General features: G+C 34.3%; 2 protein-coding genes across 3 annotated transcripts; one reads left to right on the top strand and one right to left on the bottom strand.

The window, feature by feature from the left end:
* Nucleotides 1-794: 794 nt before the first annotated feature.
* LOC121409211 (LYR motif-containing protein 9-like) lies at nt 795-5,411 on the bottom strand. 2 transcript variants are annotated; one of them, XM_041601066.1, is made up of 4 exons: nt 5,327-5,411; nt 5,102-5,271; nt 3,364-3,456; nt 795-1,722 (listed from the first exon to the last, which is right to left on the bottom strand). In XM_041601066.1, the coding sequence occupies exons 2-4, from the start codon at nt 5,246-5,248 to the stop codon at nt 1,711-1,713; spliced, it is 252 nt and encodes an 83-aa protein (XP_041457000.1). In that variant the 5' UTR covers nt 5,249-5,271; nt 5,327-5,411; the 3' UTR covers nt 795-1,710. The 2 variants fall into 2 exon arrangements, with proteins under 2 accessions (XP_041457000.1, XP_041456999.1); XM_041601065.1 differs by having other exon boundaries at nt 5,102-5,410.
* A 261-nt stretch (nt 5,412-5,672) lies between these two features.
* Nucleotides 5,673-17,159, top strand: LOC121409210 (sigma intracellular receptor 2-like). Its single transcript, XM_041601064.1, has 3 exons — nt 5,673-5,987; nt 11,846-11,990; nt 12,907-17,159. The coding sequence occupies exons 1-3, from the start codon at nt 5,871-5,873 to the stop codon at nt 13,164-13,166; spliced, it is 522 nt and encodes a 173-aa protein (XP_041456998.1). The 5' UTR covers nt 5,673-5,870; the 3' UTR covers nt 13,167-17,159.
* The last annotated feature ends 170 nt before the right edge of the window (nt 17,160-17,329 follow it).

Here is a 17,329-nt window from a genome sequence, read left to right as displayed (position 1 = left end):
GGTTTTCTACTGCATTCTCCTTCCAACCCTCCTACTCTTCTCCACCAATAATTCTTCCATGTCTTTTTTGGTTGCCCCCCTCCCTCCTAACTATTCTCCTGAAACTCAAAACCCTTCTCAGAACTTGATCAGATTCCCTCCACAAAAACCTCTCAACAGATGTCCATACCACCAAGCTCTATTCACCTGAAGTTGCTATCTGATCCACCACTATCAAATCCTACCTCCTAATAGTTGATCAGCTGCATTCACATTACCTGTACAGTACACCATAACAAAGATATGTGTTTAGTAATAGCATCAAATATCATTTATTTTCATTCTATTCTCAGTTAGAGAAGACGCAAGTAGGAAAAGTACAATCTGACTTCGCATTACTTGAATGCTCATGACCCAAACATAATTTTAAATGCTCTGAATTTAGACTTTACACCATTATCATCTTCATTTCTCTGCTAAAAACAATGTTGGCTATGCACTCAATTAACAGTAATGCATGATATATCAATACTACCAGCCACTGATGTATAGATGGTGGGGTGGTGCGGGGCACACGACTGCCAAAATGTTTCATACAATTAAAAGATTGATAAAGAGGGAGATGTAGGAAAAAAGAAAGGGTAAGAAAGAATGGAATATTATATATTTTTCCGAATATCTGTCAAAATCAATATCAAAATGGAATTTTCATTTTAAAGTGATTGAAAACTTATGACTTCAAAATAATTGCCCCATCTGCCATGTTGTGCCCCCTCTATTTTCTTTTTTAATAATCAATTCTTTTTAATAATCAATTTTGACAATCAAACTACTACTACCAACACCAAAGTAATTGATTTGGTCTTATCTTGTATACATGGATAAATGAGAAAATGTGAACTTTCTTTATTTTGAAATAAAGCCTTTGAAAACTCACCTCATAACATTATTGATACAGCTCAAAAAGAAGAGATAGAAGAATTTCTACCACAACAATATCTGATAATGGGCAACTTGATTTTGTAATATGAAAAGCAGGAAAATTTATTTTTGCAAAATTACAGGGTATGGGCTGCTATTCACAATCACAAACCAATCATAAAAGGTTAGAAACTAATACGATTTCTTTTTCAATGGGCTGGCTAACATTGGATGGGGGATAAGAGCAACAGAGTCAGACCAAGTACATTGTACCAGTACTATTCTGGTGCATTCACTATTGAAAATGATCAACTTGAGCATGATAATGAGAGGTACATAAATGATAGTGCAAGAACCATCTGCTTTACAGCTGGCCTGCAAATGCCTCACTTGGTCTGTAATGTTTTAGAAATTAGCACCCAAGGATTTTAATCATCGTCCGTCTTTGATCAATCACAGTGTGATAATGTATTGATAATTAAAAATAATGAAAATTTGCTTGATCAAAAGAAAATAATGCACTGATGCATCCTATTTGTTCTGTCTTCAAGCACAAATTTGCAATCTTACTTTTTGAATGCAGAAGTACATAAAGTGAAAAAGGTGTTCATCCTTTACATTTTCTGACACATCAATAGGCCTATAGTTTAATATCTCATGTACACTTCTCAGTCCAGCCATTAATGCATTTCTCCAGCAAAGGCACTGCTGTCATGATCCTATCGTCATCTGGATATCAATGCTTGGATGTCCAGTGTAACCCTCTTGCTGTGTTCAACTGCTCTGTATTAGCATGAAGGGTTGGGTTTCTCATTTCTTGTACTAGAATATAAAAGAAATTTAAAGAATAAATATGTGTGTGTAAGTTTTAAATTTTTCTGAAATAGTGATGATATAATGAACTCAGTCATATCCCAGATTATTTCTTGTATAAGTTGCATGCATGCAATCAATTACTATCCCTTGTGGAACATTCTGAACCTAAGCAGCAGTCAAGGTGTAAATGAAGCTAAGGTAATTTTGGGGAATAATTTACTTTTAAATGATACTATATTAACTAATCATAGATGAATGCAAAGTGAAAATCTGTTGATTAGGAGTAGGCCCCTACTGAATTGAGACTGCTGTTTTTATTGTGCTCATTTCCTGGTGAAAAACGGTCAGTGTTATGTAAAGCATGAGAACAAATTTAATAATATATCATCTGATAGAGAGGATTATAAGAGCTTCTATCAATATTAACAAATCTCCTTCACACTACTTAGAAACATAATTTCAACAGCTATTAAAACAAGTGGAATGCCTCTGGCCGTCTCACCTGCATCACGCGGTTCAATATAGCAGCAGTGCTCACTTTGAATACTACTCTAGCTCGCACAAGATGTTCAGTGATACATGGTTACTCTTATTTCCCTTTTTTATGAACTAGACCAATAAACTTACAGAGATATGATGGTTATTCAACAAAAAACCCCAACATGGCCAAAGTTCATTGACCTTACATGACCTTTGACCTTGATCATGTGACCTGAAACTCGAACAGGATGTTCAGTGATACTTGATTACACTTATGTACAAGTTTCATGAATCAGATCCATAAACTTTCAAAGTTATGATGGTAATTCAACAGATACACCCAGTTCGGCCAAAGTTCATTGACCTTTGACCTTGGTCATGTGACCTGAAACGCGCACAGGATGTTCAGTGATACTTGATTACTCTAATGTCCAAGTTTAATGAACTAGACCAATAAACTTTCAAAGTTATGATGGTAATTCAACAGATACCCCCGATTCAGCCAAAGTTCATTGACCCGAAATGACCTTTGACCTTAATCATGAGACCTGAAACTTGCACAAAATTTTCAGTGATGCTTGATTACTATTATGTCTAAGTTTCATGAATCAGATCCATAAACTATCAAAGTTATGATGGGAATTCAACAGAAATCCCCAATTCGGCCAAAGTTCATTGACCCTAAATGACCTTTGACCTTGGTCATGTGACATGAAACTCATGCAGGATGTTCAGTGATACTTGATTAACCTTATGTCCAAGTTTCATGAACTAGGTCCATATATTTTCTAAGTTATGATGACATTTCAAAAACTTAACCTCAGGTTAAGATTTCGATGTTGATTCCTCCAACATGGTCTAAGTTCATTGACCCTAAATGACCTTTGACCTTGGTCATGTGACATGAAACTCTGATAGGATGTTCAGTAATACTTGATTAACCTTATGGCCAAGTTTTATTAACTAGGTCCATATACTTTCTAAGTTATGACATCATTTCAAAAACTTAACCTCAGGTTAAGATTTGATGTTGACGCCGCCGCCGCCGCCGTCGCCGTCGGAAAGCGGCGCCTATAGTCTCACTTTGCTTCGCAGGTGAGACAAAAACTGTAACGTTTAAAAGGTATTTTTTTTAATTGATACACCCTGTATAAAGGATTTCTTTACCTTTTCTAAAATCCATTTTGAGTCTTCGATGGCCTTCTCTATTATCTGATTCAGCCTCTCTGGGTCTGTTTCATCTGAATGACTATGAAAACCCTGTTAAAACAAAAAGAAAAAACAATAAAGAACATAAATGACAACAAAGAACATAACGAATAATAAAGAACATAAAGAATATGAAGTGAAGGACAATTCTAGAGTAGATGATCTACTAGTTTGCATTTCTCTAATCTTAAGTATCTAATTTTAGTAGGCCTATTTCAAAGTTTATTGGTAAAATCCACAAACTTAGAAACAAGAACATTCTTAAAACATGACGGGAACAACAAAGCAGACTATCCTAGAAATAAAATAAAATATCACTTGTGACAGGCATCAAGAAAGATGCCTTGGATATGGCATGCACTGATGATAGCTTGAAAAGGAAAAAATCTGAAGAATAAGGAAAGGAAACTAAAGTATGAAAGCTGTAATGATTCAGTACTCGAGTCTCATATGACCTATATACATCCTGATTCAATATAAAGATGACCAAGTGAGTGCATGAGCACAAGAACACCTATAACCTTTTAACCTATACATACAAGGGCAGATGTAAGATTAAGGGGAGGGGTCCAGAAATTTCCTTATCCAACAAGTATGCAAAAAAAATATCAGATTAAAAGTGAAAATCACTACAAGGGCTTGACAAGGAGACAAAGGGATTCCAATTAAGCTATTTCACCCTGAAAACAAGTTTATTGTAAAAATAGCAACAAAAAAAAAACAATGAAAAATATTATGTTATTTGTTGGTATGGACCTTTGCGTATGCAGCTGTGTCTGGATTAAAGTCTTGAATTGAAATTGAATTGGTGACAATTTGACTTTTGAGGAAGATCCATCAAAGATTAAAAAAATTATGAGAATTTACTTCGTTTTATTTGTGATGTCATAAGCAAGCACCTTCTCATATCGTCATCATTTAGTGACTAAAATTTAATTATGAAATATTATATTCTCAAAAAGTTGAAAAAGGTTTTTAATTTACTTGGCTTCATTAACAACAGAAAAATACTTTAACACTGCTCCTGAAATTTAAATAGGCCTGTCTAAAGCAAAAAATTATGAACTCAGAGCTACCAAGTCTCACGTATAATATGCGTGAGACTCGAGCATTTCAGACTCTTGTTCATCCCCTCAATCTCTGTCTCACGCAAATATCACAGCCTATCCCCATATACATTGTACACAATGTCTGTGATCTCACTCAGATTCACAGAAAATCTCACGCATAGCTGGTCTTTGAACTTGGCATCTCTGTGAACTATCACAAAATTGAAATTTCTATATGCAAACTACACAGCATTACATGATTAGGTTATTTAGGTACATGATGTAGCTGCTCATACATGAATATGACATCACAAATCAGAACTACGATTTTCCTTATTTCAGGCAACATATAGGCCTAGATCTATTAATTACATATAAAAGAAGAAAACAATTTAACAAACTTGAACTTGAAAAAGTTGGAGTTACAAAAATCCTTCTAAAATAAAGTTCTTTGACTTCTTTCTAAAACTAAATAAAGTAAAATGATAAACATCACTATATCGCAAATCATTTATGGTTCATCTAAAAACAGTTCTTTGAATCCCTTTCCAATTAATAATTTATAACTGTTAGTATGTCCCCTCTGAAATCAGGCGAGGTGAGTGCAGCAGAAATTGAAAAAAGTAAGATATTTCTCTGTTTATTACCTGTCGAACATAATGTTTGTAGTGATCTTGCATAGGCTTCTCCGGAAGCTCTTCGCATGTTCTCATCAAATAACGATACAGTTGACGAGCTGATTTAACAGATTCCGCTGTAATTCTGGTGCCAGACATCGCATCATCAAATAACATCAATTTAAGATACAAGATATTAGAATGCTTTCAATAAATGAACATTTCATTGCTAGTAAAAGAGCCTTCACCGTTAGCCCGGCCCGGTAGTCTGGTAGTACACCGGAGTTGACCCACAGCAACACGCTAACTGAGGTCAAACGCCGCCCAAGCTTCGGCGTACGTGGGTGCAGGTGGGGACTCGACTAGCATTGACTCTGATCCGCGCATCTTGCACGTTTTTAGCAGCAGAATTGTTTTGTAACTTTAGGCTTGCTTCCAGTCATTAAAGTTTTCAGTACCGTCTTTATTTATTTCCAAATATTATTTTCTTTTCTATAAGTTGAAGGAATATCCTAGTTTTTCACCATTAAACATGTTTTGTAATTAATTTTATATAGATTAGGCATTTCATAATACCTTTCTGGACATCACTTTTTATTACCATGAATGATCATAAAAGGCATGATCATGAATATAGAACAAAGAAATTATCTTTCAGTCATATTTTAAACTAATTATAAACGGGTATCAAGGTACGCCGAAAAAGTTACACTTGTTTGTGGTTTCACGTTTGTCACCTGTCCCGCTCGTGAAATTAGAAATCCAGAGCATTGCAGTTTGATGATTATTTTCGACAGAAATGGCATTTACACGATTTTTAGAATTACTCTTCTTCGTGTATTTTGCAGTACACATACCAGTGTCTATCTTGTTCGACTCACAGGCCATATTTCCTCGGCAGTGGTACCCAGACTTTGTAAGCTCCTTCAATTTAAATATTACCATACGCCTATTGCAAATAGTGTAGTAGTAGCCCAGTAGTATAGTAGTAGCATAGTAGTAGTAGTAGTAGTAGTACTACTACTACTACTAGTAGTAGTAGTAGTAGTAGTAGTAGTAGTACTAGTACTAGTAGAAGTAGTAGTAGTCGTCGTAGTAGTACATGTAGTAGTAGTAGTAGTACTATATACTAATAATGATTATAACAATAATACTGATGTAATGATTCTTTAATAATATATTTAATTGTTCAAGTACAACATCAACATTACCATATGCACTGTATTAAACACTCAGACTGTCTACATTTTTTACTTTACAATGCCTCAAGCCTGTAAACACTATTCATTAAAGTTTGAAACAAGATTAAACTTTATAATTTAAAAAGTTTGAATAATTTGTTGCCTTCCCGCACAAGGGCCGTTAGCGCAGACTGCACATCGCCTTCCGCACAAAGGCTGTTAACACGCACTGTTCTTTGTTAGAGGGAAGGCTTAAAGCATCAATACTTTTGAGTTTTCATGAATCATGATGTAGTTGAAGCATGTAGTTTCAATTTAAAATGCATTTATTTGATTAAATAGAACAAAATTTACCTAATGAAAAGGTATGGCGACCCAAGTGTTTGTCATTAATGTGCTCAGTGGTTCTGGTAACTAGTGTAATATGGAAATGGAATTCTGAGTTTCCTACCAGGTGGGTGTCAGGTTTTTTCAGTGCAATGATAGTGTCCAATGCCAACATGTTGCTTAGCTTTGTTGGTCATGTTCACTTTAATCATTTTTCAGCTCAAATGATATGATTATCATGACTGTTTATGTTGTAACGTTGATGGCACTGTTGTGCACGTCTGCTGCAACCTGCAACTACTTCATGTGCTTGGTCATAAAAACAGCAACAGATAAAAATGATTGGAAATCAGATGATGAATAAGAAAAAAAAGAAAGTATTATTCTTCTGTAGAAATTTTGCATGTTATTATGTTAATAGAAATAAGGGGGAAAAATTAATATGCAAACAAGATGAAACATGTACATTAAGCTCATGGAGCTTTAGAAACCCTGTCCAAAATGATGCATATATATATATATATATATATCTATCAGTGTTGTAGTCAAGGCTCAAACCTCCAAGGCCAAGGCTAAGGCCAAGGCTTTAATACCCAAGGCCAAGGCTTCAATAACCAAGGCTGAGGCCAAGGCATGGAAACCCAAGGCCAAGGCCAAGGCCTGAAAACCTCAAGGCCAAGGCCAAGGCCAAGGCATTTTAATTGTACAATATATGGAACAAAAATTAGACAACAATGCTTAGGCGGCATACATGACACACAGGACCAAATGTATAAAAGGTGTGAGCGAGCAAAATTTTTTGACCCTTGTACATTTAAAACGAAAATAATTTCATGATAGATCATAAAGATTTAGACATAAAATTAAAATAAATATATAGTTACCTTTGTACATTTAATTTTTGTTCTAGGCGATTCACATTGCAATAATTATTACTACCAAGGTGATCTGATCCTGGCATGCCCATTCTCAACATATGTCTTTCTCCTCTACCTGGGACAGGGGAGGCAGAATTTTTTTTTTTTTGGGGGGGGGAGGTCAAAGCCAAAAATGCACTTACAGTATAAGTCAAAATGAGAATTTTGGTGCAAACAGATATTTTCAAAATGAGATTATCAACTTTGTGTTTTGTGGAAATTAAGTTCAGCAAAGCTTTTTTAAGTGATTTCTAATTGATAAGACAGATATTTTGATTTAGGCTTTAATTTCCCGCTATAGAAAGCATAGCGAGCAAGTGGTTTTGAAAAAAAAAATCAATTTTGAAGTTGTAAAACTCGATTTTGGGTCAATTATGGTGCTAATCACTGTTAAAAGGGCATCCTTGCGAGATGTTGTAATAAGAAATGAAATTTAAATATTTCAAGCTGTTTTTGTAATCATGATAAAGGTGTGCATCTTACTAAACAAATTAATGCGAGCACAAAACACAAGCTGAAATTTTTACTGACCAGAAAAGGAAGCTGTTCTTGACTGCATTTAGTGACTCATAAATAGGATACATAACTCACCAATCAAATAATGCGAGCGCAAAACGCGAGCTCAAAAATTTGTAATATTCCGACCTAAAAACTAGACATTCTAAGCATTTTTTGTGTAGATTGAATGCGAACCTTACTTAACATTCATGAACAATAATTTATGAAAGCACAATCCAAAATTTGTTGATTTTGAAACCTAAAATTTTGCTCTGTATGCCATGCTTGGTCCCTCAAATTTTTTGGCTCATCATGCCATTGATGCCATAGCCCATTTGGAAATGACAAAATTGAAGTTTGTGTTCAAGTTTACCGAATCTTTTCAGAATATCATTAAGACTTAAAACATTCTTGTTGGTCAAAGAAAATAATACAAGGAAAACCTAATGGAATAGAAATCAACCTTGTTATCATTCTTTAGAGTACCGGTAAGCTATTTTTAAAGTATGAAAATTGTTGTCAAAATTGCAGTCAGATCTGTCAGAATTATTCCTGTCATAAAATCACTATAATCAGTGGCGTACCGTGGGTCACGGCATGGGGGGCACCAGCAAAAACTTGGAATTGCCTAGTGAGCGCGAAGCGCGCCCAGTTGCCAGGTATACTGACCTAATAGAGATATTCTTATGAGGACAGTGCCAATAAACGGACATGTATCTCATTAGTCAAATAATGCAAGCGAAGCGCGAGCTTAAAATTTTTGATGTTCAAACCTAAAAAGGGACAATCAATCTTTTGTAATCATGATACGTACCTGTCTCGCTAAATAATGAGAGCGCGAAGCGCAAACTGAAATTTTTGTAAATATTGACCCCAAACAGGAAGATTTTAAAGACTATATTTTAGGAATCTTTTATCTATTAAGATTATACACATTTCACCATAGTCATCTAATGGGAGTGCCAATAAGTGCTTGCTGATTTTGTTAGAATTACATCTAAACATGCACATAAAGCACTTGTAATCATGATTAACATACCCATCTCACTAATCAAATCTTGCGAGCGCGAAGCGCGAGCTGAAAATTTAGGAAATTCAGACCTGAAGAGGGGCATTTTAAGGCTTGTTTGTAGGAATTAAAGAAGACCTTACGTAGTTTACTAACCAAATGTTGCGAGCGCGAAGCGCAAGCTGAAAATTTTTGATATTCAGATCAGAAAACGGAAAAAGGGACATTTTAAGGACTCATTCTAGGAATTGATGGAGAGCAGACATCTTTCACAAATCCACTACTGCGAACGTAAGCACGGACAGGAAATGTTTTATATTAAGACCTTAAAATGGGACAATCACTTAAAGTATTCATGAAAAAGAAGCATACTATTGTACATGTAAAAGAATAACTCGAAGTGCGAGGAAATATATTTGGTAGTTTGGTGTATATTGACTTGAAAACGGGAGGTTTTAGTATAACAGGATTATATATCTCGGTAAACAGACAATGGGAGCACCAGGAACAATGAAGACATATGCCCTGAGCAAATTATGTTTCATTTATATGAAAAAAATGTTTCTTATGTAATGTAACATAACATAATTATAACATTATAATGAATATTAATGTCTTCTTTCCCACTACGTTTCTCTTCCTTTCTTCCTCTTTTCCTCCTTTTTTTAGTCAGCCGATTGGGGGGGGGGCACATGCCCCCATGCCCCCCCTGTAGTTACGCCACTGACTATAATCCTAATCATAATTATTATCGTTATTATTGATATTGTCATTTTCCTTATTAGTCATGATAACATCACTAATAAATAATATTAATTTTCATCACTTCTCTTTGTTACATAATTATGTGATGATAATTGCAATTGATGGCACTGCTAAGTACACTTACTGCTTCTGCTGCTGCTACTGCTGACTGGCAGTATTTAGTGTCATTAGATATACAGAACAATTGAAACATTTATAATTACTTATATAAAACAAATGAAAGTACAAAATAGAAAATGCCTTGAAAAAGCCTTGAAAATGCCTTGAAAATGCCTTGAAATTTCAAGGCTCAAAATCTTCAAGGCCAAGGCCAAGGCCCTCTCAAGGCCAAGGCTTGAATGTTCAAGGCCAAGGCTTTGAAAAAATAGGCCTTAAGGCGCCTTAAGGCCAAGGCCGAGCATCAAGGCACTACAACACTGATATCTATATATATTGATATTGATAATACTCCTAATGGTAACAATATAATTATATAATGATTATAACAAGTAATCCGTAAAACCGATTAATAGGCTAATGATGAGCCTAATTTTTGTTGGGTTGTGTGTGATCAGGACAAGACTCGTAAAAGATTACATACCTGTAAGAGATACCTGTAGGTAATGAATATGAGCATGGTAAATTATAACAGCCTGCCCCCACCCCCGGACATAAGTAGGGGAAGGTGGGGTAAGTTGAGCCATCACCCCCAGGCCGATAATAAATAAGTCAGATATTGTGGTGGTGCCATATTGATGACCCCTTGCACAACCCCTAACCCCACCACATTATTTTCAACATTGAAACAAAAAATTATTTTTCAGAGAGAAAAATACAAATTCATTTAAAGGAGAATGAAACCATTGGAACAAGATAGCTTGTGTGAAAACAGAAAAATCAAAGAAACAGATCAACAAAAGTTTGAGAAAAATCGGACAAATAATGAGAAAGTTATGAGCATTTGAATATTGCGATCACTATTGCTATGGAGATAGCAAATTGGCAATGCGACAAAGATGTGTGATGTCACTTGTGAACAACTCTCCCCATTACTTTAGTATATATTTCACTTGAATTGCCTCTTTTATCACATCTATCCATAGATCATGTGTTCTTTCTACATGAGGGCATGTAATACATATTTTTTAAGAATACATAATGGATAAAGAGTTTGTATCATCGTAAGAAAAAGCAAAAAGAGACATTTTGAGGGTATTTTATAGTCCACCAAAGGGAAAGTTGTTCATCAGTGACATCACACATCCTTGTCGCATTGCCAATGGGAGGATCTCCATAGCATTAGTGATTGCAATATTCAAATGCTCATAACTTTCTCATTATTTGTCTGATTTTTCTCAAAGTTTCTACACTAGCCTATTTGTTCCAAAGGTTTCATTCCCCTTTAAAAAAAGTAAAGAGGTGTGAAATAGCTTTTTACCGCATCTTTGAAAAAAATAAGGGCATAAGAACAATATTGTTAGTCGAGATATGAATCCTCATTCTTGTCATAGTCTTTACATGATGGCTGCATAAACAATGTGTGGATGTGAAAATATCACATTAAGTTTGGATTGGGGTAGGTTGAGCCAGCCAACATGGGGCAAAGTTTAGCCATGGTATTGTTAATGTATATTTAAAAAAATAACCTCAAAAAGTCATTGATATGCAGGCAGAAAAGACCAAATTCATAAGACAGTTGTTTAACTTTTAGAGGATGTTAGTATTTATCGAGAATGAGCAAGTGAAAAGACTTTAAATAAAAAATTGTCATGCTGATTTTTGTCCCATACCTTTTGTACATGGTTTTTGTGGCTCAACTTACCCCATGGGTGAGGCAAGTTGAGCCATTTGACTTTTTTTAAGGTGACTGTGACTTTCAGTGTATTAGGGGTAGAAATATAGGTAAAAAATGTTTCCCAATAATTAAATTTTAAGGCAAGGTACTTATTTCTACAAGATTGTTAATCATATCAGTTCTAACATGAAGAAAAAGCAAAAATGGCTCATCTTACCCCGCCTTCCTCTTATTCCTACTATTGTCATGTTTTAAAAATTCCATTGCATTATTCAGTCTTCGTATTTTCTTTCTATTTTACAGTTGGTGACCCCTAAATTGGAGTATACCACTCAATACAAAGATGTTCTTTTTGCAGAGCTTCCCATCTGGTATAAATCTTTCGTGTATGTAGAGATATTCATCCAGTTTCCATTCTTCTTTGTAGCCGCTTATGCATTCTACAAAGGTAATATGTAAAGCAGAGACTGGATTTTTACTTTATTTTTGGTGGATTAAGGTGTGAAGGGGGGGGGGGGGGGGGGGTCTCTTGTGCCAGCTTCTTCTTCAGGCTATGGCATCATGACATGGTAGTAGGCCTATTTTGTTATTATATATCATAAAATAAATTAATCTGACCAGATCAACTAGTGGGTTCATCAACAGCATTTGAGTATTATTTGGATTTTCAAAATGTATCCCTAATACTAGAAAGAGAAAATGAATTGTAGATGGTTTCATATTGAGATATCATGGATCTACCCCTGGGGGGGCCAGTCAAATATATTGCAGCACAAAAAACATGTTTAAAGGGGTGTTTTTCTGTTTTGGATGCGGGCTGCGCATGCACTTGTTAAGGGTATAAAAAACACTGATTTTTTTATAAAGGGATAGTTTTGAAAGACTGGTCACTGGTCAATCACAGGGTCAAATGTATTTAGGGTGTGTTTTTTCCAAAGCTTTTTTTTAAGACTAGCCAAACATGTTTACGGTATGTTTTTTTCCCCGGGGTCATATTCTGGCGACAACTTGTTTAGGGGCCAAAATGTGTAAATAAAGCCCGCGAAATACTTGTTTAGGGGGTTATTTGCACACAGAGGAAAACTCGTTTAGGGGGTGTTTGGAAATAATGTGGCCACGTGTGTGTACAGCAATACATTTGGCTGGCCCCCAGGGGACATACTACTCCGGGTAGTAGGTCCATGATCATACATTCCAGGTTGCCTAGGCTTACTCTGTATTTCATTTTATTCAAGCAAGTTAGCCCAGTCAACTGTATTGTTATCCAGCAAGTAGTTAAAATAGATATACTTAAAAAATAACACTTCCTGAAAACTCAAAGTATCTAATTCCTCACTATTTTTTTTTCTTTTATAACAATTTAGGCAACTGCAAGTGGATCCGGATCCCTGCCATTGTATATGGTGCTCATACAGCAACCACAGTAATACCGATTGTAGCTGAGATCTTTTTCAATGATTTTGCCAATGCCACCATCCCCGCCCCAAGTACCTTCCAAGAGAGAGCAACCCTTGTTGGGATTTATGCCCCATTCCTTGTTGTTCCATTCATCTTGTTATTCACCATGCTCTTCAACACAGATTACATTGATGGAGGAAGAGATAGAAAACAAAAGGCTAATTAAGCAAGGTTTGGTGTCTTTATTTAGGAGAGGGAAACAATTACATTCCATAATTTTACAAACTGATGGATTTGAGGAAAAGGTTCCTCTTATTGTTCTTATCAGTGCTTTTGCTTTTATAAGAGCAGAAATGATGTTGGCATATTCCATATCACTGAAGACACACTTGCTGCTTTTAAACTTAAAGGGGAATCCTACCAGAAAAAAAAAAATTAGGGAAAAAGAAAAGATAGACAAGTAGGGGTATTAAGTTTGAACAATAAGAAAGTTATGAATTTCTAAACTTGTAAATATGGGTCATCATTATACCAATGGAGACTACAAACTGACCATATTGATAATATCATAGCGATGTGAGGCAAGGATTACTCTTTTATTTTCTCCAAAACAAATAATGGATAATTTTTTTTTTTAAATTTTACAACAAATTATCTAATTTTTCATTAGGATATAAAACAATAAGCTACCTTGGTTATATTTTAATTTCTGCCTCAGGTGAATAGCCTAGGTATAGTTATTAGGAAGAAACAACATGACCTATGGGAACGTTGTCCCCGACACTTGTCATACATGTATGAGATTTACATGGTCCTTAATAGGGATCTCAATTTACAACAGCCATAATTTTCTTATATTGCTTGTCTGATTTCTTTCAAACTTTCACCATTCTGTTTACTTATTTTTCTCCTCTCTCATATTATTACCAAATTGGGTTCCACCCTTAATAGTATATGAATTGAGGGACCAAATATTCTGAATGTAGGCGAAGTTCTTATTTCAAGCATATTTCCTGTAATTTCCATTAATTCAGGGAGAATGTTCTAGACAAAGTAGTGCATTATGGGTTAACTATTGATCAACTGAACTACAAAAATACAATTTAATGAAATGTATGTGTATGATGTGCTATCACTATTTTATTTTTCATTTTTATGAAATTACTAGATGGACTCTTTCTTTCTGCCTTGTCAAATAGTGACTATATGTATATCACTGAAATGCAACTAAATTTGCAAAGGAGTTTTATAATTTGTTAAGGAGTTTTATAATTTGTTAAAACTTTCATTTGAAAAAGGAAGCTCATTTAGTTAGATTTTCGTTTAGATATCATAAAGTAGTTTTTTTTTGTTTTTTTTTGATCTTGTGCAACAACATTGTGGTTTAAACAAAATTGTGCATTGGAATTAAAATATTTTATGTACTTGCTTCCAGGATCTTATGAAGTAAGGATTTCTCAATTGGTAAATTTGTACAATTGTAGAAGCACTTGTAGTACCTTCTGTAATTTTATGAACTGTTTTTTATGATTTGACGTTGTATACTACAAATGCTGCTTAGAACAAATGATTAGTTGAAAGTATAAAATCAGGATAAAAAGGTATTCATTTGAAAGTTTGATTTTTTATGGTATAGGCACAGTGAAAGAAAAAAGCCATTATTAGGAATTATATTGGGAATATTGCCATACTGCATGTATTGTCATTTACATATAGAATCAGGGATTTGATATTTCAGGGATTTTCATTTATAAGTATTTCAGAAATATTCCTTCAACAGGACTATCGCTTTGTTATTTTGAAAAAATTACAAGATAAATTTTTTTATGTTTCTTCCATGTATGCATGTAGTTGTGGATGCAGTTTAATAGTATTCATTGCTCTTCAAAACGGATCATCACCACCACCACCATCATCAATTCATAATCATCATCATCATATGTCATACATACATATCATACATCATCGGTCATTGTCATCAGTTCCTAATCATCATCATATGATGTATCATCATGTATCACTATTGGATTATTCCCAGCAGTATTTGTGTAATTTTTTTATACCATAAAATGTGTACTTCTATCGATTTTGAAAATGATATCTGATAATCAGATTTCATATCAGTGTCTATGCTTGTGCACATTTCTCTTAATTAAATCAGATAAAATTCATTATATAGTCCAAGCTTTTATAATAATTTCATTCATACTGGATTGACTGTGTATTATGAATGTGAGTATTGAGATAGAATGGGAGGACAAGACTTACATCTGATAGTGTTTCATGTAAGCTGTTCTGAAAGGCATAAATCATTTAATATCTCCAAGGCAAAATGAATTGAAATTGAAATTTGCATTTTTAGGGCAACTAAAGAAAAGACCAATTTACTGAAACATGAATAGCATAAATCATTTTATTTACAATAATAATAGATATTTACAATATATGTACATGTACATTAAAAGGGATAGTGATTTTCCATTTTACCGGTAAATCAAAGTGAAAAATCTGTTGTTTTTCTAATGCAAAAATTCACTGACTTTCCCTTTGCAAAACAGTTGCTGGGTTTATTTTGTAGGAAAAAATGAAATTTCCATTTCAGATCAAGTTTGAAACGGAATTACAGATTTTCAGAAACATGAAAGACAAATTTATGAAATTTCTAGAAAATCATTGTCCATACATTAATCAGACAGGATAAAACAAGCAAAGCTGTTAAATAAGACACCTGTAGTTTAGTTAGTGGATGGACTTGAGACTAGGGTTCATGGATACTTCATGATTTGAATATATATAATGATTGTCAATATATGTATTCCATGAGAATTTAATCTAATGAATTTTTATTTTGATATTCAAGAATAAAATTGTGATTTACTTGTGATTCCCTGATAATCTTGGATTCTACTAAATTCTGATTACACAAGTATCATACTTTACTAGGCCAGCTTGTGTATAACACATTATGCCTAAGCTAACTGTGACATCAAACGCAGTACTTTCTATATTAGTTTGTAAGTACAATCTGTGAATTAATACAAAATATAAAACTTGCTGACAAAAAAGTTGCCTTACCTAGCAACATTCAGTTTGTGCAAGGGGCAGATTCCAAACACTGAACCTTGTTGATTCTTAAAAGTGAATGAAAAGAATAGCTTGTCTCAAGGTGCTTGTAGCTAGAAATTGTATCTAACATTGGAATGCCCTACAGTATCAGTCTATTGTTGGTACATTCCTGCAAGGTATTCATTTTTTAAAACAGGATAATGAGCAATTAGTGAAGTAACTCTTACTTTGTGAGTCCCTGATCAATAAAGTGCACACTTCTCTACATTTTGAAATATTTGCAGATATTACAGGTCATTTGGGATATGTGCTAACTATGAACTGATCTTTTGTGATGTAACATAGAAAGGATACGCGAGACAAACAATTATTAAGCACAAGTGTGAAACCTTGGAACTTGCTTATCTTGCACAATGGCACACAAACACCTAATCTTTACAACATTTCTACAAACATCTGGCACCTTTTTAGCAAGAATCCTGCTAAGAATCTTTACAGAGACTATCCACACTCCCCACTCTCTTGTCTCTGCTGAAAGATCCTCTTTACTTTTATTAAGGTGCCTCATTGACCAATGATTTTATGGGAAGGGCAACTATTCATTCTATCCATATCAATTCTATCAATTAAATTTTCATGAAGAAATTTCCATAGGCATGTAGAAATTGAAACCAAATATTTCTTGCTTTCTGAAATGACTGCAATTGACCTCTACATACATGTATATCATTGAAAGCTATTCAAACTTTCACATAGGATTAGGAATACCTCAATATTTCTTCTATCCAGAGTGTGGGAGGAAGGAGGAATAGATATTCATGTACTGAATAGAAAACCAAGGATGACAATACAATTCTTGAATTATTCAAATAGTTCACCTTCAATCAGAAATACAAAAAAAGAGGACACTTTTCCACTATATGTATATTCAGCCTACAGTGAATTGGAATCTATATATGTTAACAATCATGGCAAAATCTGATACTCTGAAGAGATGATTTATGGGCCAAAAGTGATATACAGTAAAATCATTTTTTTTCATGTAATTTCAGATTTTTTTTTCATTATCATACCACAACACTGGGAAATGCAAATTTTACTGGATATTGAGAAAGTAGAATTCAATATTTGAAATATTTAAATAGCTTTTTCAGACCTATAGCAAAATAGCTATTCATTCTTAGGTCTACTGAATCCTGTCAACTTGAATGTAAGACAAATGCTTCTCTGTTTGGATTGTTTTCTTGTGTAACCCTGTAAAGGTAATGGCATGATTTTGCCAGACTCAACTAGCTTATGCTTGTATCTAAATATGGTTTTTAC

The sequence above is a fragment of the Lytechinus variegatus genome, chromosome 2, assembly GCF_018143015.1.
Source record: "Lytechinus variegatus isolate NC3 chromosome 2, Lvar_3.0, whole genome shotgun sequence".
Classification (NCBI taxonomy): Eukaryota; Metazoa; Echinodermata; class Echinoidea; order Temnopleuroida; family Toxopneustidae; genus Lytechinus; species Lytechinus variegatus.
Note: the sequence above shows the minus strand (reverse complement) of the source record. Positions and strands in the feature narration are given on the sequence as shown.

Bases quoted from the DNA above. Each gene is read 5' to 3' on its own strand.
- LOC121409211 (XM_041601066.1), bottom strand. From the start codon at position 5,248: ATGTTATTTGATGATGCGATGTCTGGCACCAGAATTACAGCGGAATCT. The intron at 3,457-5,101 runs GTAATAAACAGA...TTGTTTTAACAG, and splicing joins ACAAACATTATGTTCGACAG to GGTTTTCATAGTCATTCAGA.
- LOC121409210 (XM_041601064.1), top strand. From the start codon at position 5,871: ATGGCATTTACACGATTTTTAGAATTACTCTTCTTCGTGTATTTTGCA. The intron at 5,988-11,845 runs GTAAGCTCCTTC...TCTATTTTACAG, and splicing joins GGCAGTGGTACCCAGACTTT to TTGGTGACCCCTAAATTGGA. The intron at 11,991-12,906 runs GTAATATGTAAA...ATAACAATTTAG, and splicing joins CGCTTATGCATTCTACAAAG to GCAACTGCAAGTGGATCCGG.